Source organism: Gobio gobio, assembly GCF_949357685.1.
Source record: "Gobio gobio genome assembly, chromosome: 8".
NCBI classification, from domain to species: Eukaryota; Metazoa; Chordata; class Actinopteri; order Cypriniformes; family Gobionidae; genus Gobio; species Gobio gobio.
Genome location: NC_137114.1, coordinates 46,609,013 through 46,631,449, shown reverse-complemented (window position 1 = coordinate 46,631,449; position 22,437 = coordinate 46,609,013). Strand labels below are relative to the sequence as shown.

At 42.0% G+C, this 22,437-nt stretch overlaps 1 protein-coding gene across 3 annotated transcripts; it reads right to left on the bottom strand.

Annotated features, from left to right (window-relative positions):
- Positions 1–732: 732 nt before the first annotated feature.
- LOC307129911 (uncharacterized protein) lies at positions 733–14,136 on the bottom strand. 3 transcript variants are annotated; one of them, XR_013816956.1, is made up of 4 exons: positions 14,002–14,131; positions 13,784–13,813; positions 13,319–13,545; positions 733–2,136 (listed from the first exon to the last, which is right to left on the bottom strand). XR_013816956.1 is itself a non-coding variant. In XM_079822714.1 (2 exons), the coding sequence occupies exon 2, from the start codon at positions 2,129–2,131 to the stop codon at positions 1,118–1,120; it is 1,014 nt and encodes a 337-aa protein (XP_079678840.1). In that variant the 5' UTR covers positions 2,132–2,136; positions 13,319–13,402; the 3' UTR covers positions 739–1,117. The 3 variants fall into 3 exon arrangements, 1 of the variants encoding a protein (XP_079678840.1); XR_013816955.1 differs by lacking the exon at positions 13,784–13,813 and having other exon boundaries at positions 14,002–14,136; XM_079822714.1 differs by lacking the exons at positions 13,784–13,813; positions 14,002–14,131 and having other exon boundaries at positions 739–2,136; positions 13,319–13,402.
- Between the last annotated feature and the right edge of the window lie 8,301 nt (positions 14,137–22,437).

The following is a 22,437-nucleotide window of genomic DNA, read 5'->3' as shown; positions in this document are numbered from 1 at the left end:
CAACTCTTCCCCGCAGCAAAATGGCTTTAAGCATTAAGTGCTTAGGTAAATTCAAAGAAATAATTATTTTTCTGTGGCCATGAAAACTTTTCTAAGAATTAAATTAATAATCAATACTGAACGTCCTTAGGATGAACTGATTGAATGATTGTTGTTAATGTAGCTATATCAAGTTAATCTATATAACTGATTCAAATATTCATAATTAATCATAATGAATAATCATAATGAGTTATGAATAATTATTTATATTTCCCCTCAGAGCTAATTCGCTACAAATAATTATATTGAAGCGGCGGTAGATTCCATAATCTTTCACCCAGTACTATGGGGATTGGGGATGGGGTGAACATGAGTTTTGGTACAGCAAACTTTGCCATCATCACTTGCACTTAGCTTAACTTTCTTTATGCTTCCTTTCTAAATGTCGATGAAAGCTTGACTTGGTTCCAGTCGTCTCAGTAAGCTTTGCGTAGCAGAATTTAAACACTGCTTTATGTTTTCTTTTAGACGCTTTTTTGCAAATGAACTCTTTGTGGTTTAGGTAGCCAAATTGTATAAAAGAAGATTTGGCTGACATCTCCCCGACTGCCACAGTGACAGCACAGCTTTCTCGTGTGTGTGTGTGTGTGTGTGTGTGGGGATATGCGACGTGGGGGTGCAAGGAGGGGCCATCATAAAGCAATCAGTAAAAACTAAAAACATTTAAATTTAGACATGAGTCAAGTTCTTGGTTGGAAGTTTAATGTCTAATCACAGTAATGATGTTAACAAATAATTTTGTGATATGCCCTCAATTGTGGTCTTGAAATAAAATCCTGAGGCCTCTTCGTCCGAGACCGAGATGCGGTTGAATCCGAGACGAGACCAAGACCTTTAAAAAGTGGTCTCGAGTGCTACAACATTACTATTTAGCACACAATCCATCCTGACAGAAAATAAAAACATGACTTTAATTACACTGTAAGAGTTGTTGACTGTTGAGTGGGAAAACTCCATATTTTATCTCACAGTTTTTACTATTTGACAAGAAAACAAATGTTGCTCACTTGTAAAATTTTTAATGAGTTTGAAGGATTGATAAACGTGTAAAACTCTTCACACACGGAGTACAGTATTACGGCTTCTCTCCAGCATGAACTCGCTCATGTGATTTCAGGTGCCCAGACTGAGTGAAACTCTTGTCACAATATGAGCACTTATAAGGTTTTTCTCCAGTATGAGTTCTTTGGTGCCGTTTCAGATGACAAGATAAAGTAAAGCTCTTCCCACAGTCACAGCACACATGATCTCTCACTTCATCATGTACTTTCTGATGCTGTTTAAAACTGTTCAGCCATGAAAAACTCTTTCCACAGAGAGAACACACATGAGGTCTCTCATCTGAATGAACTATCAGGTGTTGTTTTAGATGTGATGATGAAATAAAATCTTTACCACACTGATCACAGTTAAATGGCTTTTCTCCAGAGTGAATGAGCAGATGATTCCAGAGACCTGATGAATCTTTGAAACTATTCTTACACTGAGTACAGTGGTATGGCTTCTCTCCAGTATGAACTCGCTCATGTGATTTCAGGGTTACAGACCGAGTGAAACTCTTTTCACAATATGAGCACTTGAAAGGTTTTTCTCCAGTGTGAATTCTTTGGTGCTGTTTCAGAAGACTAGTTGTAGTAAAGCTCTTCCCACAGTCACAACACACATGATCTCTCACTACATCATGTGTTTTCTGGTGAAGTTTAAAATTCTTCAGTCGTGAAAAACTCTTTCCACAGAGAGAACACACATGAGGTCTCTCATCTGAATGAACTATCAGGTGTCGTTTTAGATGTGATGACAAAATAAAATCTTTCCCACACTGATCACACTTAAATGGCTTTTCTCCAGAGTGAATGAGCAGATGAACACGGAGATCTGATGGGTGAGTAAAACTCTTTCCACACTGAGTGCATGTATGCGGTTTCTCTCCGGTGTGAATTCTCATGTGTCTTTTAAAGTTTCCTTTACATTGGAAACTCTTTCCACACTGAGAGCAGGTGTGCAGCTTTTTGGCTTTTGTTTCTTGAGTTTTGAAGTCACTGAGTTTCTTCATGTCATTTAGTTTGTGTCGTTGCTCCTTCACTTCCATCTGATCTAAAATAAACATATAAAGCAGTCAGAATCAGTTAAATGAGGTTAAAATGAAAAATGAAAAACACTGAGGAGGAAACAAAACATCAGGGGGCATAATACAGAAACGTTCTATTTTTTAATCAACACTTGAACATTGCAAGTTTAATGAAAAAGCTAACCCTAACCTAGCATTGAGCCCTGAAATATATATAAAAAAAATGGATTTGCGAGCTCCATGTAGTAACTTTAGGGGTAAAATGCAGTGGCGGTTCTAGACCACGGTAACTAGGGGGGCCGGGCAGGGGCCACTTGAGCTTTTAGGGGGCACACGTTAACATTTATCTTAACCAGTAGTTAGTAGTTCACCTAAAAATGAAAATTCTATCACCATTTACTCACCCCCATGTCGTTCCAAATATGACTTTCTTATGTTGAACACAATATTAACTTATTTATTTTATTCAACTGTTGTATAAGATCATTATCGCATTTGCACTCATGCTATTCTGGGTAGAAAAACAGAACTTGTGTGATATTGCTCTCGTTACTCATGTTATATTGCTTATACTATAGTCTATATCATGATGTAAATTTGAGGGCGTTTTCACACTGGCAGTTTAGTTTTAATAATTGGTAATGTGAAAGTTGTCATGCGGACCCGGGTGAGCTGAGCTCAGGGGAACTGAATTCGAGACTGCCTGAAGGAGGTGGTCTGAGTGCGGTTGTGCAAATTGCGCTCGAGCTGTGCTGCGATTCATGTGAATGTAAAATCAACAAGGACTCTGGTGTGCAAGAAAAGTAACCTGCGCATTAATTTTATCAGATGACGATGTATTTAGTTCAAGAAAACGCATGTAAGGGATGATAGTGTTGATGATTTACCTTGGATACGAGCGAGAGGGAGCCTGTGGTGTATTCGCGGTGTAGAACGCGCTCTGACGCGGACCACAACAAACGTGCCCAGTGTAAAAACGCTCTGAGACTAAAACTCAAACAGGGGCATTTTTGCTGCATATCTTGAATTTTATGGACATTCTAACTAAGCACTGAAATGGTTTGGGTAACGATATTTGGAACAACACGAGTGCGAGTTAAATTAGGTATTTTTATTTTATTTTTGGGGGAACTAACCCTTTAACTTATTTTCCGGATTATCGAAAGTCTTTTTTATTTGGCCATGTACTGTATCACTCTGCAGTCTCTACACGTGAAGTAAAATCATTTCAAGTTCATTTATTTATTTGAAAAGTAATGTATCTGTAATATGATCATGCATGCTCAATTTATAAAAGTAAAACTAAACCATTTATTTTACATGTTTTGTAGCCTACCTGCTCTCTGTTAGCGGACTCTTTGCAAAGTTAGCATAGGCATAAAAACAATCTAATACTCTATAAGCAACACTGGACAATTGGATAAAATAATATTATTTCTCGCTATATGTGAATAAGACTGAAATTATATTATTTTCTAGGGATGCACTGGTTGACCGGCCAAAAATCGGAACCGGCCGGTTTTTGCTTCTAGCGCGCGATTGGTTTTCTTTGTATTTTTCCTGCCGATTTTTCCGGAAGTGTTCCCGCGTGCGCATACGCCTATATTGCAATAATTCGCGAACATGTCACTTGTGTGTTACAAACGGAAACTGGAGAACTGAGGGAAGAGACAAGATACGCTGAAGGGAATGAAGATCCGCTTTCCTGTGCGAGCTGAAGTTGCCTCTCCGCGCCCTGCACAAGTGTAGATAGTGAGCGTTTGTTCATCTCAGATTCTCACGTGTTGGATCGGATGAGAACGAAACAGACTAACTTGTGACAAAGCTGAAATACTTATTTTTGTAGCCTAAAGAAGAACATGCATGCACTTTTGAAATGAAATACTATCAGTTCTGTAGCCTATAGGATGATCATTTTTATTTTACCTTAAAATTACATTGACTTAATTTGATTTAAAAAGCACCTGCTGTAGCATCTTAGTTTTTTTCGTTGCACTAAACATTATTTGATTTAACATTTTGGAACAATTATATACTTTGGTTTAATTTAATTTAACTGGTAAAGACTTTTTTTCTTTACACTGAATTTAAAAACAAATGCTGATTTATGTAACATCTTTGTTTGGATTGCAGAATATGCAGTTGTTGCCTTTAATTTAACCTTTCAGCCTTTTAATTTCCAATTAAATTTCCCGTTAATTTCTGATTGCTGTCTTGTTTTCATTAGCCAAAAGCCAATATAGCCTGTTAAATACCAAATAAACATCTTGTTCATGTATACTTAAAAAAACAACAATCAGAAATCAGTATCGGCCAGTTTTCTTGAAAAAAATCGGTATCGGAATCGGCCATGTAAAATCATGATCAGTACATTACTATTATTTTCTGTATCTTTTCTCGGGTATGCCCATCTCTGTGGTGAAACACATCTCTGTCATAGTCGCACATGAACGGTTCTTTCATTGCGTTGGTCATAATTTATCTTTGGCTGCATCTTCCTAATTCAGAATATGATCAAAGATTACATATGTGGACGTGTTCTGAGAAATTAGCCATTGAAAAAATATATTTTAACTACAAGTATGTTTAAATGGACGAAATGACGGAATGGAATTCAAAGTCGTCAAATCAGGAACATTAATCTACAGTATCACTGCTGCATATGGATGAAGTTACACACAACACAACGTGTATAAAGAGAGCTTATTTTATCTATAATCAAGTGCGTAGCAACCGTTTTACAACTTTTTGAGCAAATGCAGACTGAGTGACGGATCATTCATAAACAGACTACTCATTGCTTCTCTGCATTGGTTATTGGTTATGACACAATAAAGTGCTCTTTTCATCACATACCGTCACAGTAAAACCTGCACATTGCAACCAGTTTCAGAAAATTGTTTGGTTCGATATGATTCCAAATTTAGGGGGGCCAGAGAGGGGGCCAAACTTGTTGACACGGGGGCACTGCCCCCCTGGCCTCCCCCTAGAACCGCCACTGGTAAAATGTTGAAGAGAAATGGAGCAAGGTGACAAACCTAAACAGGCAAAAATTTGTTTTTGTTTTTGTTTCTTAAAAGCAACAAAATCCGGAGAAACAAACTCAAGCAAAACCAACCTCTTTTGTGTTTTAAATAGTTGTGTGATGTACAAATAAATATATTTATTTACCAAATTTACTGTCTACTGCGCGCCGTGTCTATGACAACACCGCGACACTCCCGCTCCGCGACACTAGTAGTTTCAGGAGGTCTTACCACCCCCTCTGAAAAAAATCCTAGGGGAAACGCTGCGTTTACTAACGTAACCTTGGTTCCCTAAGATGAGGGAACGAGTATTGCGTTTTGCTAAAACGCTTATGGGGGAATTCCTTTCCTCGAGATATTGAAGCAAATTTTTATCCAAAAATACCATGTACACACAGTGCAGCTGCACAACTCTCAGCAGGAAGCAGCTGCGTGCTGATTGGCTGTGCCGCTGCAACTGCAGCAACCTATGGCGAGACCGCGGGGCGGGACGGACCAATCAGGTCCTTCTAAATTCCCGCCACAAGGGGCAACAGAATTTGCATAGTCAAAGGTATATAAGACCCCGTCTCGCAAGGTTAGTCAGGTTAATCGACTGAAGCGACTCCTGAGCAAGTAAGCAAGCAAAACGCAATACTCGTTCCCTCATCTTAGGGAACCGAGGATACGTTAGTAACCGAAGCGTTCCCTTACGAGAGTACTCTCGTATTGGGTTTTGCTAAAACGCTTATGGGGGACCAATGCAAAACGCCGTGCTTGCTTAACGGCTCTAAAGCCGACGACACCAAACCCAGGCCAACCTAGGTGGGCCCGTAATGATATCAAGAAGTCCCAAAATGAGCCAGACCTGAGTCGGGCCCTTAATGAGAATGAACACGATATACGTGTAATAATATAATGTATAGACCAGACATAGTCGGGCCAGGAATAATGAATGGCCAGATAATTCGAGCCGTATAAGGAACGTGCTATGACTTATACAATATTTAACCCAGACCGGACTTTGAGCCTTAAGGGGTTAAATCTGTACACAGCAAGAAGCCCAGCCTATAAGGCCGGGACATCTAAATTATAAAATCTGATAAAAGTGGACGGGGAGGCCCAGCCTGCCGCCACACAGATATCATTCAGAGAAATGCCAGTAGACCAAGCCCACGAAGAGGCCATGCCTCTAGTAGAATGGGCATTGATGCCTAAAGGGCAGCTGAGATCTTTAGACTCATAGGCCAGTGAGATAGCATCCACTATCCATCGTGACAAGGTCTGCTTTGTAACCGCGTACCCTCGGGTGCGGCCGCCAAAGCATACAAAGAGCTGTTCAGTTGCCTAAGCAGCGGAACGCTCTATGTATATTCTCAGCGCTCTGACAGGACAGAGCAAATTAGCATCTTCATCTAACAACGATGAAAGTGCTGAAGAGAGAATGACCTGTGCTCTGAACGGAGTTGAAAGCACTTAGGTATATATCCATGTCTTGGTTTGAGGACGACTTTGGAGTCGTTTGGCCCAAATTCCAGACAAGAGGCGCTCACAGAGAGCGAGTACAGATCACCCACTTGCTTAACTGACGCGATCGCTAACAGAAAAGCAGTCTTTAGTGACAGGAGATTTAAGCTCACCGAATGCAGAGGCTCAAATGCAGAGCTCTTCATGGCATCCAGGACCCTGGACAGGTCCCATATAGGGACTGAAGGGGGGCGAGGTGGGTGAAGCCTTCTAGCCCCTTTAAGGAAGCAAACAATAAGATCGTTCTTTACCAGTGACAGTCCGTTCACTTGAATGTGATACGCTGCTATAGCAGCCACATAAATTTGAGCGTGGAGGGGGAACGACCCGCGTCCAGAAGCTCTTGTAAAAATGTAAGCACTTCTGACACTTCACAATCATGTGGGGTCAGACTTCGCGCTTTACACCAGTCCGAAAAGACTGACTATTTGCCTGAATAGACCCACCTGGTCGCGGGGGCTCTAGCTTCAGTAATAGTATTCAATACATTTTCAGAGAGGTTCTCATGTACCCGATGATGGGCCAGACATGAAGCGCCCATAGATCGGGACGGGGATGCCAGATCTGCCGTTCCGCCTGCATGAGGAGGTCTCTCCTCAGCGGGATCGGCCACGAATCTGTATCTGACATCTGACTCAGTAGTGAGAACCAAGGTTGATTTCTCCAAAGCGGGGCTATTAAAAACACAGCCCATTTGCTCTCCCTGATCCTTTCTATGACCTGAGGTAACATTGAGATTGGGGGAAAAGCATAAAGAGGAAGGTTGGGCCATTCGTGGACCAACGCATCCTTGTGCTTGGAGAAATATATTCGGCATTGAGCATAGTCTTGTGAGGCGAAAAGATCCACTTTTGCCTCTCCAAACCTGCCCCAATTGTTTGAATTGCATGTGGGTGAAGAGACCACTCTGCAGGGGACACTTTGCCCCTGGACAGCATGTCCGGACCCAAATTCATAATGCCTGGCACATGAGTCGCTCTCAGCGAGCTCAGATTGTGCTCTGCCCATATTAGGACTTCTTCCGCCATTGTGTGCAGATCGATAGATTTCAGGCCTTGGTGATTTATTTAGGCTACCACCGACCTGCTGTCCGTTCGGACCAGGACATGGTGGTGCTTTTTGTACGGAAGGAAAGCTCTTAGCGATAGCGTGACCGCTTTCATCTCTAGACAGTTTATGTATAGGCTCCTCTCCGAGTCTGACCAGAGACCGGAGACTGGCCTGCCCTCGTGAAGGGCTCCCCAACCTAGGTTGGATGCATCTGTCGAGATAACTTTCCACTTCGTAACAGTGCCCAAACTCACGCCCGTCTGGTACCAGACGGGATTTTTCCCAAGGAGCCAGAGCCAACATACAGCTGTGGTCTACCTTGATTTGCTATCGGCCCGAGAGCCATGCGTGAGCTGGAACGCGGCAATTCAGCCAGTGCTGTAGGGGGCGCATGTGCAACAGACCTAGTCTGAGAACTGGCGCCGCCGAGGCCATGAGACCCAGCATCCTCTGAAAGTGTTTGAGAGGAATGCGCGCACTGGACCTGAGGGGAACCGCTCGGTTCTGAACAGAGAGCGCGCGCTGTGACGTCAGTCGCACGCTCATCTGCAGTGAGTCCAATACTGTTCCCAGAAACGAAACGTTCTGTGTGGAGACAATGAACTCTTTGCCACGTTGATTCTGAGTCCCAAGCATTCTAAATGGTTGAGAAGCCCAGATCTGTGGTTTAATAACTGTATCTCTGACTGAGCCATTATGAGCCAGTCGTCGAGATAATAGAGAATTCTCATTCCCCGAAGCCTCAGCGGGGTAAGCGCCGCTTCCATGCACTTCGTAAACCTGCGGGGAGCCAGAGATAGACCAAAAGGTAGCACCTTGTATTGGTATACTTTCCCCTCGAAGGCAAATGTCAAGAATGGCCTGTGATGAGGGGCTATTTGTATGTGGAAAAAGGCATCCTCTAGATCAGGGTTCTCCAAACTCGGTCCTGGAGGGCCACTGTCCTGCAGAGTTTAGTTCCAGCCCCAAATAAAACACACCTGAACCAGCTAATCAGTGTCTTACTAGGCCCAAGTAAGACCTTGATTAGCTGGTTCAGGTGTTTTAATTGGGGCTTGAGCTAAACTCTGTAAAACCAATCTCCCGGGCGAATGTGCGCGAGGATTTGTTTCATTCTCAACATTCTGAACGGGCGCATATAAGGACTTTGTTCAGATGTCTGAGATCTAGAATGGCCTGAGACCACCACCCTTCTTTTGGCACAAGGAAGTAGCGACTGTAAAAGCCTGACTCGCTCTGTGAGGGGTGCACGGTTTCCACCGCTCCCTTTATTTAACAGTTTGATATTTCGGTTCGAAGCACGTGACTCATGTCGCTTCTCACCGCTGTCTCTACCATAGTGCGAAAGCACGGTGGTCTGTGAGCGAACTGTAGCGAGTAACCTTGTTATCGAAGCCAAGGGTTGAATTAATTTGTGGGGTGGGTCACTGAGTAACAGGGACCTGTTAGCCCGGTTGCATTGTGCTAGTAGTACTGTGAGAGGCGGCGTGCACTGAATGGTGACGCACGCCTTATTTGGGTCGCCGTGGAAGTGGCGCTTACCAAGGGGATTGTGTTTGTGTACAGAAGAGCACGTTGCTCACAGGCTCATAGACTGTGGAAATAATGTTCCCAGCCGCCTGAGTGCAGGGGGCCGGAGAACGCAGAATAGCGGCGAACGCTTTAATTGCGTCGCCGGGGAAATGGTGCATGTGTACAGGCGAGCGCGTTTGTTTGCGGGCTCGTCGATTGTGGGAATGATGTTTCCAGCCGCCTGAGTGCAGGGAGCTGGGGAACATAGGGAAGTGCTTGAGTGTAGGGGTACAACTTTGATGTTGGCACCTGCCTACAGATGAACTCGTAACACTGTGTTTGGATAGTGTTACTGTAAAGTGGACGCATTCTTGCGGATTAGTCCACGTGCACGTTAGCGGCAGGGCTAATGGATAGCGCGTGCTCTGCAGGCGCGGGTCTGCCTAGCCACTAGCAAAGCTCTGATTCATTGTAAATAATGTGTGGTACTGTATAATGGGCGCCACTACATTAGAGTACTCGCGGCATACGCCAGCGAGCAAATTCACAGAGGTAAACGCATAACAGCGTCAATGTGCAACCGAGCATGTTTGACCACAGGCTAGTTATTGCAATATTACATCTCCAGTCACCTGAACTAAGGGAACTGGGAGAATATCAGGTTTATTGAGTGATTTTGTGGCACTGAATTAACAGTGCTTATGCAGGAGTGCACACTATGTAGTGGACACATTACCTACAGTGTTGAACCACTCCAGCCGCCTGAATAGTGATATTTGAGGGGAAAAAAGGCGCAAGCTTGGCAGCCATTTTATGACACCGTTATGCTCTAGACGGAGAGCGCGTGTTATGACGTGCTCTAGTCAGCGACACGCGCTGTGCAGAGAGCGCGCGCTGCCATATAAGGCTGTTTACCTTTGGCAGCAAGTGCGCGCTGCAGCGAGAACGGCTGTGACGTAAGCGCGTTCTCGATATATCCAGCAGCCTGAGTTCGCTTGTCTCCTCTAGCATTCTCTGTCCGCGGCATATCAGGGCGTCGGAGCGAGAGAGAAGAAGAGTGAGGAGAGCTTGGGTTGAGTTCACTTGTGTGCAGAAGTGTACATCTTCTGTCCGCGGCGCTATCCGCGTGGCGGCAGTATAACATTCTCTGTCAGCGGTCATTTTCAGGACGGCGGAAGTAAGAGAAGAAGGCGAGTGAAGAGCCCGTATGTCCGCGCCGCCATTAGCACGCCGGGGATACAGCATTCTCTGTCCACGGCCATTTTAGAGCGGCGGAGGAGAGAGAGGAAGGCGAGTGAAGAGCTCCGTATGTCCGCGGCGACATCAGTGCGGCGGGGATATAACATTATCTGTCCGCGGCACATTTCAGCGCGACGGAATGAGAGAAAGGGAGAGCTCCGTATGTCCGCAGCGGGGATATAACATTCTCCGTCCGCGGCGCTTCTCAGCGCGACGGAACGAGAGAAAGGGAGAGCTCCGTATGTCCGCGGCGCCATAGAGCGGCGGGGATATAACATTCTCTGTCCGCGGCGCATTTCAGCGCGATGGAACGAGAGAAGAGGAGCGCTCCGTCTGTCCGCGGCTTTATTTGAAGCGGCGGAAGACCAATGTTCTCTGTTTGCGGTGTAAACACGCGGCGGACACGAGAGAAGAGAGGTGGAGAGCTAGTAAGCTCTTAAAAGTGGCGTTGGCAGCAACGCACACATCAAGTACACACATATACATAGTATAAAGGATATTTTGACGCCGGATGGCACAGCTGGAACAGCAGGCGGCTGAAGGCGGAGACCAGGTTGGAATCCGTCGTCCTCAGGGCTGCAGGAATTCCGCTGGTAGCGTTTCGACGGCGGGCTTCGATCCGGAGCTCAGCGATAGCAGTCGCTGAAGAAGAATTAATCTGACTAACCTTGCGAGACGGGGTCTTATATACCCTTGACTATGCAAATTCTGTTGCCCCTTGTGGCGGGAATTTAGAAGGACCTGATTGGTCCGTCCCGCCCCGCGGTCTCACCATAGGTTGCTGCAGTTGCAGCGGCACAGCCAATCAGCACGCAGCTGCTTCCTGCTGAGAGTTGTGCAGCTGCACTGCATGTACATGGTATCTTTGGATAAAAATTTGCTTCAATATCTCGAGGAAAGGAATTCCCCCATAAGCGTTTTAGCAAAACGCAATACGAGAGTACTCTCGTAAGGGAACACTGCAGAAGCAAATCTTAACTTGATTTAGGATTCTTATCCTATCTTCAGGCCCGTCGCAAGGGGGGTGCGAGGCCCTGTGCGAACGTGATGTGCGAGGCCCAGGGGTATATTAACGGGGGTGTGTTGCTATAGTGACAAATTATTTGTTGTGTATGTGGATATTTAAGGGGGAAAATAAAATAAATTCAGTTTAACAGCATTAGGTTCAAGAAGTTAAACTGTAGGCTACCTAAACTGCACAGTGCGCACATTTTGACGCTTAAATTATGTTGTATGAATTGGTCACACGCGTTTGCAAAACGGCCTGAATCCTTTCTCTCATTTAATCATCTGAAGCGATTTCTCACTCAGTAAAATAAACAGACAGTATTGAGAGAACAACCAGCGCTGTTTTTCAGTTGTTTTCCTCTGTGAACATGCGCTAAATGGATGTCTGAAAATTGAATTGCTTTTTGCAGTTTTCACATTTAAAAACGTTTAAAACGTCTAGAGATAAAGTAGCCTAAAGGCTTTACTCGTTCTGCGGCACTGATGCTCCAAAAGGTGCGTAATAGTTAGGCTATATGGTTATTTAACTTTACAGTGTTAAATAAAAAAAACTTTTGTGCGTACCGTCAGATGAAATGCAGGCGTCCTGCTTTCTCCGTCCATACAATACATGCACATCCTTCAATGAGCACGCATTTCTAGTGTAGCCTATTTACTTGAACTTCTTAGGTAGCTAAATATCTATGGGTTAACCCATTTCAGAGGCAGCCAAAATCTAATTTGAATGGATTGATTAAAGCTTTCTAACTTGAGGTGCGATGCCCGCTGACTGACATGTATGCGCATGAATCACTGTCACATGCACAGTCTCACGCAAAGAGAAATATTGTAGCCTATTGTAGTTACTGCATAGCATTTTTAACAAGCAGAATAATACAGCATCATGATACACATTTTTAGCTATGTCTTTTTAACTATTATAGTATTTTGAAGGACAAAAACAAACTTTAACTGTCGGCTTTTACATCAAGTCAGCTGTATTTTACTTTGCGAGGCACTGTGCGATTGCACACTTGGCACAGCCCTTGCGATGGTACTGCCTATCTTACTCATCTTATCTGTAGTTAGGAAATCTTACACCCCTCAATCGAGTTCGGTAATCAGCTGTCAGGTCTGTTACCAACCAACCAACCACGCACAAACTGCTTCTGAGGTAAACCTAAAATCAAAATGGAAAAACAACCGCATGCTTTTAATTCCAGTGAAATTCTTATTTTCCAATAAATTCTTTAAAAATCAGACAATGATTTTCTGGATTTTTCTCTCATAGTTGAAGAGTACCTATGATGAAAATTACAGGCCTCTCTCATCTTTTTAAGTGGGAGAACTTGTACAATTGGTGGCTGACTAAATACTTTTTTGCCCCACTGTATATAATTAATAAATGTAACGCTCTCTCGAAAAAGGCTTTTTGTACTGTGATTTTTACCATTACATTTTAAAAAGGTTTGAAGTTGGACACCAGTGGGGTTGTCCTAGAGTTAAGTTAGCTTTTAGGATTTTTTTGTCGAGTTAGGATGCTTCTGTAATACCCGTTTCCTACCCATAGTTAAGATAAGATTAAGCACTTAAGAAATGTCATTCTGTAATAGCCTTTGTCCGAAATGCAGTCCTAACTGAAATTGCCATGGTTACCAAACAGATAAGATAGGATTCTAAAGTTAAGATGGTTCTGTAATACGCCCCCTGATATCTGTCAGTGTGAGCATCAAGTATCTTTGATGTGCAAAAGTCACTTCTGTCATTCACTTATTAATACGATTAAAACTGGGTTGTGATCATTTAGAAGCATTTATCATCCATTACTGATTATTATTTCACAGCTACTAAAGCAGTCAATAATGAAGAATCAAGAATGGACACCAACCTATTTGTTCCTCAGTATCTTCATGTTTTATTCTGGATAACTCATGTCTTCAATAAACTCCATCTTTAACAGTCACACAGATTTCAGCTGCTACAACTGGAGTTTGTCCTTCTCTTGTAGGATGATGTGAATATTTCCAGTATTTATTGGTGAATTGTTGTGGGAGGGGCTTCACTGCAGGTGTGAACTGTGATCACTGTGAGATACTGACGCCCACAGGACCAGATCTGGAAAAATCAAAGATAAGTTACTGAATTTATGCTGAATTCCCTTAACTATGTGTACACTTGTACTTAAACGTTTTCTATCAGGAATATGGAGCATTTTGATACAGGTTAGATATTAATTGCATTTAAAACAAGGTTTGTTCAATTCCTGTCCAACGTCTGAGAGAAACAACAGGACCATCATGTTTAGCTGAGCTGCTGAAAAGTCTCTTTGTCTCCAAAAGTTCCCTGTTTTCACCTCATTCATTATGCTGAGGTCTGAGATCTTCTGTAAAGTGGCACATTAAGCACATTTTAATGGTGTAATAGAGTCAGAGTCTGTGAAAAACTCTCTGCCAACATATTATTACTCTCTAATAATAAACCAGGACACACATTTCATTACATTGGTCCTTTAACATGTAAACTCTGGAGCTGATAAATGTTAAACTCTGTAATCTGAGAAACATCTCTCACCTGCAGACTGGAAATATAAGGCATCCGCAGAAAATATTCCACATTTGTCCTTCATTCACGATCGTTAACAGCGTCGCTTTCAGCTTCATCTGTGCAAGTTTCAAAGCTTCTTCTCGCTCGTCTCGTCTCTTCTTCTTAATTTATTGCCGGTTGTCAGATCAGCTTTCGGTGCATTACCGCCACCACCTGAGCTGGAGTGTGGAAGTTTCTGACCGTCTCTCGCGCTTCTCTCTTCTGCGCATCAGTGCGCGCGATGTAATGTTTCTTAAAGGGGCCGCATAGAATATATGCCCCTATTATGCTTTAAGAATACCACATTTCAGGCAGTGTGTTATACAGCTGTTTGTGAATGTAAAAGGTCAACGTGCACAACAAATAAAGAAAAACAACACTTTGATGCACGTCAAAAGGTTGAGGACTTTTTACTGTTTGAATCACTGAGTGAGTATAAGTGCTGAAGAAGATCCAGAGCTGAAATAAAGTATGATAATAGGTTTCTAACACACAAACAAAATTTAAACATTTAAAATAGCATAATAGGGACACTTTAATCTCTGCACTGTTACAGAGCAAATACTATGAAGGTAAATTGATGCCTTAAAGAATCGCAAGCGCAGGGTAAGATTTGTAAAAGTGTACATAAGATTGCAAGCGTAAATTAAATTTGTATGCGCAAGATAAGTTTTGTAAAGGTGTAAATTGCCTTTCAAGTGTGAAGCTGCAGTTTCACAATACATGAATTACACTTACGAATAACAGTAAAATGCTGCAAATATTTTTTTCTTACACTTGAAAGGCAATTTACACCTTTACAAAACTTATCTTGCGCATACAAATTTAATTTACGCTTGCATTCTTATGTACACTTTTACAAATCTTACCCTGCGCTTGCGATTCTTTAAGGCATCAATTTACCTTCATAAAATACACTATCATCATAGATATGACATGGGCTTGACATTAACTTTTTTGCTCACCAGCCACTGTGGCTAGAAGTTTTCCAAAGTTACTAGCCACTCAGCATTTTCACTGGCCACAATTTTGTTGTTGGAAAATTTAGTTTTATGTGATTAAAGTTGACTTGGTTTGCTAAAATTGACTTGAGCTTTTACTACCCTTTTAAATGTACAGTGCATCCAGAAAGTATTCACAGCGCTTCACTTTTTCCACATTTTGTTATGTTACAGCCTTATGCCAAAATGGACCAAGTGACCAATAACCCGATGGTCACTCTGTCATTGCTCCAGCGTTTCTCAGTGGAGAGGAGAACTTTCCAGAAGAACAACCATCTCTGCAGCACTTCACCAATCAGGCGTGTATGGTAGAGTGGCCAGACGGAAGCCACTCCTCAGTAAAAGGCCGCCTGGAGTTTGCCAAAAGGCACCTGAAGGACCACGAGAAACAAAAGTCTCTGGTCTGATGAAACAAAGATTGAACTCTTTGGCCTGAATGGCAAGCGTCATGTCTGGAGGAAAACAGGCACGGCTCATCACCTGGCCAATACCATCCTGACAGTGAAGCATGGAGGTGGCAGCATCATGCTGTGGGGATGTTTTTCAGTGACAGGAATGGGAGACTAGTCAGGATCGAGGGAAAGATGAATGCAGCAATGCACAGAGACACCCTTGATGAAAACCTGCTCCAGAGCGCTCTGGACCTCAGGTTCCTCTTCCAACAGGACAACGACCTTAAGGCCTGGTTACACGGGACGATTTTAGTGTGCGTTTAACGCCGATGTTTAATGCCTTGTGACTAAACAAAGGGCGCCAATGTGAGTGTGCACACCGACGTTAAAAACTGTCCGACCAATGAGATCAGCGCTTTTGTTCACGTGCCTGGAGCTGCTGAAGTGACAGTAAAACACGACTTGGTGGCGGTCAAGCACAAAACGGTCTTGTCGAGCACACATTGATACGATGAAGTAGATGGACTGCATTTATATAGCGCTTTTAACAGACCAATGGCCATCCAAAGCGCTTTACATTTGCCTCAAATTTACCCATTCACACACCGACGGCGGTGTCAGCCATGCAAGGTGCCATCCAGCTCGTCGGGAGCAGCTGGGGTTAGGTGTCTTGCTCATGGACACCTCGACACTTGGTCAGGTGGAACCGGGGATCGAACCACCAACCTTTCCAGATTTCAAAACAAGGCATCATGAAGCTTCGAAGCGTTATGAATCAGTGAGCCGAATCATGATTCAGATCGCGTGTCAAACCGCCAAACTGCTGAAATTTGGCGATTCAAACCGCTGATTCGACTCGCTGATTCATAACGCTTCGAAGCTTCATGATGCCTTGTTTTGAAATCGTCATCACTATGTAAGTCGTTATTTAGGGTTTTTTGCGCACAAAAACTATTCTCGCCGATTCATAAAGTTATTTTAGAACCACTGTAGTGAGATGGAGTTTGTAACGACGTCTTTAGTACCTTTTAAGGGTCTTGAAAGTGTAAAGTGCCATTGTGCCAATGGAGGCCTTTCAGAGCCATCAGATTTCAACTAAAATATCTTCATTTCTGTTCCGAAGATGAACGGAGGTCTGACGGGTGTCGAACGACATGAGGGTAAGTAATTAATGACAGAATTTTCATTTTTGGGTGAACTAACCCTTTAAAAAAAAAAGATTGCAGTTTTATCTCTGAACTTAAACAGTGATATGAAGTACTAGCATAACAGTAATGTTAAAGGGGCACTTCAGCGCTGGGAAGATTAATGTGTATTTAAACTGTAATTTATGTAGTAGAAATGTGAAATTATTTTTGAATTTGGTGCCTTCTAGTCTGATAAAAGACAGAAAATGTATTTTTGTCTCATGTGGATAAAGACAACAACTCCCAGAATGCACTTGCTTCGCTGCCCTACGAGGCCACTCCCAAAGCCACAACTATTGGTTATCACTTACCCACCGCGGCACCGCCCCCAACATCGTTTTGATATTCATAGTAATAAAATAATTTCGCTCAGTTAGAGAATAGACACTGCAATTAAAAACTGAACGTGTCTTTTCAATAAAGTGTTAGTGAGCCGAACGAAAGTCACGTCACAGACGCAGCAGGAGTTAGATTTCATGCCCGTGGATGCTTAACTTTCTTAGGAATTCATTGAAAAGTTGAAACACTCACTTTGCTCCATTATTAATGCCCGAGCTTTGCAGCAGCGGTCGTGTGCATTTACATTCTGTGAGTGAGATCCCTCCCCTGTGGGCGGGTTGAAAACATGCAGAACTAGCTCCTGTAGTCTCTAGCCTCTGGCCAAAAATCCTCAGATGAAAAAAAATTACGAAATTTGCGTCATCAGAGGATTTTTTTTCCAGAAATAAAATGCATAATTATCTCGTCTCAGGGGGATATGAGGGGGAGAACTACCATAATTTGAATATACTACCGGGTTTCTACTGATACAAAGCTTAATGCTAAATCACTGAAGTTACCGTTTAACGTTAATATAGTTTGCTGCTAGTAATGGGGGATGAAAGAATAGTTCCAGCTCCCACTTCGGTGTACAAAGCCGAAATGATGCCAAGGTAAAAATGAGTGTGCTAGAATCTCTTTTGTACCTTGTCTGTAACGAAAGCCGAAATTACGTCACATCTCGGCTTTGTACAACAAGTTAGCATTGCGATGGACGATGCTATCGTCGGCGTTAATTAATTATACCAGACTTGACTATGAACAGACATAAAAATAGTGAGGTTAGCAGTGACACCAAAGCTCCGAAGCGTGTATCAAAAAAATGAAACGATTTTCAGTGAAGCTTTGTATCGATGCTTGATTCGTTTGCTTGATATCAAAATCACGTGACCAATGACGTCCGAAGCTTCGCTTCACACACACACGTGACTGCTTCGTACTCTAATTCAAAAAGGTTTAAAAATGCGCGACACGAGTTGTTAGAACTGTTGTATTGTGCTAGTTTATTGTTGCGAGACTGTCATGGTTCTGAAATGTGGGAACACTTTCATTTGAGTTCGCCTAATAAGGTTGATAATATATTTGGCTTTTGTTCTGCAGCCTATATATATATATAAAAAACAAATGTTGCTCACTTGAAAAAATTTTAATATGAGTTTGAAGCATTGATAAATGTTTAAAACTCTTCTCACACTGAGTACAGTATTACAGCTTCTCTCCAGTATGAACTCGCTCATGCCTTTTCAGGTTTCCAGAATGAGTGAAACTCTTGTCACAATATGAGCACTTGTAAGGTTTTTCTCCAGTATGAGTTCTTTGGTGCAGTTTCAGATGAGTAGATGTAGTAAAGCTAATTCCACAGTCCAAACACACATGATCTCTCACTCCATCATGTGTTTTCTGGTGCAGTTTAAAACATTCCAGCCGCGGAAAACTCTTTCCACAGAGAGGACACACATGAGGTCTCTCACCTGAATGAACTATCAGGTGTTGTTTTAGATGTGACGATAATTTAAAACCTTTACCACACTGATCACAGTTAAAGGGCTTTTCTCCAGAGTGAATAAACAGATGATTCCTAAGACCTGTTGAATGTTTGAAACTCTTCTCACACTGAGTGCAGTGGTACGGCTTCTCTCCAGTATGAACTCGCTCATGTGATTTCAGGGATCCAAACCGAGTGAAACTCTTGTCACAATATGAGCAATTGTAAGGTTTTTCTCCAGTGTGAATTATTTGGTGCTGTTTCAGCTGACTAGTTGTAGTAAAACTCTTCCCACAGTCACAACACACATGATCTCTCACTTCATCATGTGTTTTCTGGTGAAGTTTAAAATTCTTCAGTCGTGAAAAACTCTTTCCACAGAGAGAACACACATGAGGCTTCTCATCTGAATGAACTACCAGGTGTTGTTTTAGATGTGATGATAATTTAAAATCTTTCCCACACTGATCACAGTTAAATGTTTTTTCTCCAGAGTGAATCCGCAGATGAACACTGAGACCTGATGGGTGAGTAAAACTCTTTCCACACTGAACACAGTTGAATGGTTTTTCTTTGGCTTTTGTTTCTTGAGTTTTGAAGACACAGAGTTTCCTTATGTCATTTAGTTTGTGTCGTTGCTCCTTCACTTCCATCTGGTCTAAAATAAACATATAAAGTAGTCAGAATCAGTTCAATGAGGTTAAATGTCAACATTAAAAACACTGAGCAGAAAAAAAGACAGAAGTCAGTTCTATCATTCACTTGTTTATACGATCATGGGTGTCGGAAGCAAAAAGAATGTGGGTGGGTCCTCTCTCAGAAAAATGTTACTAGTAGATGCCATTTATATGTACAAATAAACAGTCTTGTTTGCTAAACATCTGGTTGGGCCATACAAAATAGCAGAAATCACAGTATTATTTAGAGTGGCAATAGTGTAGGGGTAAGACCATAGACTGTAAAAACATATGGACGTAGTGTCCGTGACGTCACCCATAGGATTCTGAAGAGCAGTTTTGAAGCGTAAAGTCGGGTCGAGCTGAGTTGCCATCTTGTCAGAGCGTCATCGCGCGTCACTCCCGGATAACAGAAAATGGGCAAAGAGGCGGGACGTGGGTGGAGCTGAGGTAACGTGATGACTAACAGACAGCAGATAAACGGCTATCCACCTGTCACTCAAAGTGGCCACGCCCTTAATTATGCAGAACTTTAAGGCTTTACTATAACAAATGAGTTATAAAGACATTCACCCCCCTCAAAGTTGTCATGAAGGGCAAAATTAGCTGCATAAACCAAAACCACAGTTTGTACCAGACTATAAACATGTTTTAATCTGCTGTAAAGTTGGGCATTTTAAAATGAGGCTCAATGAGATTCTGCTCCCTTCTGGAGCCTGTCTCTAGTGGCCAGTCGATGAATTGCAGTTTATGTCAATTTCGTATTGGCTTCAAGAGAAACTGGAGGAGTTGCCGCTTGGGTAAGACACATGGCATCAAGTTTTGACACAAATCAACCCATGATTCAAATCCGCCTTTTGCCGAACTCACTCTACTCCCTTTTCCCATCACATCTCAGATCGAAAAGGCATTTATTTTCAATAAAAATGAAGAATATATATTAGAAAAGTGGAAATAAAGCGTCTAACGTGTTTAATAATAAGTGTTAATCTGGTAGGGGTAGGTAAACAGACATGTGCTGAATTAGAGATGATAATTCATAATTCAAAATCTTGTCCCACCCACATACAATGTTCCGACGCCCATGAATTAAAACTGGGTTGTGATCATTTAGATACATTTCTCTGTCATTTATCATCCATATACTGATTATTATATCACAGCTACTAAAGCAGTCAATAATGAAGAATCAAGAATGGACACCAACCTATTTGTTCCTCAGTATCTTCATGTTTTATTCTGGATGGTTCTGGATAACTCATGTCTTCAATCTCCTCTTTAATAAACTCCATCTTTAACAGTCACACAGATTTCAGCTGCTATACCTGGAGTTTGTCCTTCTCTTGTAGGATGATGTGAATATTCCCAGTATTTATTGGTGAATTGTTGTGGGAGGGGCTTCACTGCAGGTGTGAACTGTGATCACTGTGAGATACTGACGCCCACAGGACCAGATCTGGAGAAATCAAGAGAAGTTACTGAATTTACGTTGGATTACTTTAATACACTTACATTAAGTGAACACATGTTTTCTATCAGGAATATGGAGCATTTTGATACAAGTTAGATATTAATTGCATTTAAAACAAGGTTTGTTCAAGTTCAACTCTTGTCCAAAGTCTGAGAAACAACAGGACCATCATGTTTAACTGAGCTGCTGAAAAGCCTCTTTGTCTCCAAAAGTTCCCTGTTTTCACCTCATTCATTATGCTGATGTCTGAGATCTTATGTAAAGTGGCACATTTTATTGCCGTAATAGAGTCGGAGTCTGTGAAAAACTCTCTGCCAACATATTACTAGGGATGGGAATTTTTGTCAATTTCTCATTGAGATCATCGATAGGTCTCAAAAACGAGTATGCGAGTAATTGGGGGCGGGGCTTGTGTGGGGGGCAGGGCGTCTCCGTCATGGAGATATGAAACTATTTTAAGAGTGTTACGAAAATTAATGTTGACAAATGCAAACATCACATGTCTATGAAAACATGAACATATGACTAGAAAAAATAACTGCTAGATTATGATGCATAAATGTGTTTTTTAAAAGCTGGTTCGTGTCCCGCTCTAAGCAGGTCTGGTTTGAAAGAATATTTGCTGAATATGATAGGCCTATAGCCTAAGCTATTTCAGTTGACCCTCACTCTTGAATTAATCCTTTAAAATGAATGGTATTTATTCAGTAGGGATGCCACAATTCTCAATATAATATTGAACCGTTCGGTACGGCATTCACGGTTCAATGCGCGCTTGTGAATTTTCTCGGTTTTGCATTTAAATTAATAATTTTTCTACAAATTCTATCATTTGCCTCCATCCCAATATACTGAACAACGCGACATACATTCACATCACACGTTAGTGGCAGAGTTATACTCACGGAACACTATAGTTATTCACAATCATGAAAGTTAATTATTTGCATGCATTTTAATAGTAGTAGTGAAGATGTGCGCACCTCTGAAATCCAGGTGTACGCAATACCTGCCCTTGATAAATGCCGCAGCTGAAAACGTCATTATTCTCGTAATTAGAATAACACGTCCCTATATATTCAAGTCTCCGCCTCCCCCACGCCCTCATTTTACGCCATGGACACACGCAAGACGCCAAAGAAACGAAACTTCTCCGACGTGGAGATCGAGACCATCACCAGGGAAATGGAAAAAACTAAATTGTTTTATTTGGGAGTTTAAAGAGTGGGATTAAAGGCACACACAAAAACAAAATATGGTGTACGGTGGAAATCCAGTTTAAATAGCTGTTTGGATGAGAAATTACCTATCACAATGCATTATTTTACAGCACGTGTTTTGAAATATTTAGCATTTAATTTCGTATCACGTCACATGTATTGGGGTGTACAATAGTGATGAGGATGTGATGTGGAGTATCATTCATTCACATTAATAATTGCATGACAATTTGGAAGATTCTTCTTCTTGTTATTATTATTATTATTATGATTTGTATTATTAATGACGCTTAATGATAATAACAACATTCTTTTTCTAAATAAAAATATTTATTTTATTATTATTTAAAAGAAGAAGAATGTCATTTTTATTATTTTGTCAGTCTGAATTATTTTCAGTCCCAGTCCGTGCGCAGCTGCCGGGCCTAACCCTGAAATGTCAGGTAAAGCGCACAGGCTCACAACTGGAGGAATACATATGCCTACAAATCAAATGCTTTGGTAAAGTCACACAAATTAAACATTGAAGTCCATGTTGCACAAAAATAAACACTAACGTTTATAATTACTATATCCCTATTCGCACAGGATTAGTATTATGTGGGGACCTCTGGTGATTTGTAATAATTGCAGAGAATGTCTGTGATCTTAATCCCGTGCGAATCGCCCATG

Coding starts and splice junctions, on each gene's coding strand:
- LOC307129911 (XM_079822714.1), bottom strand. CDS start 2,131: ATGGAAGTGAAGGAGCAACGACACAAACTAAATGACATGAAGAAACTC.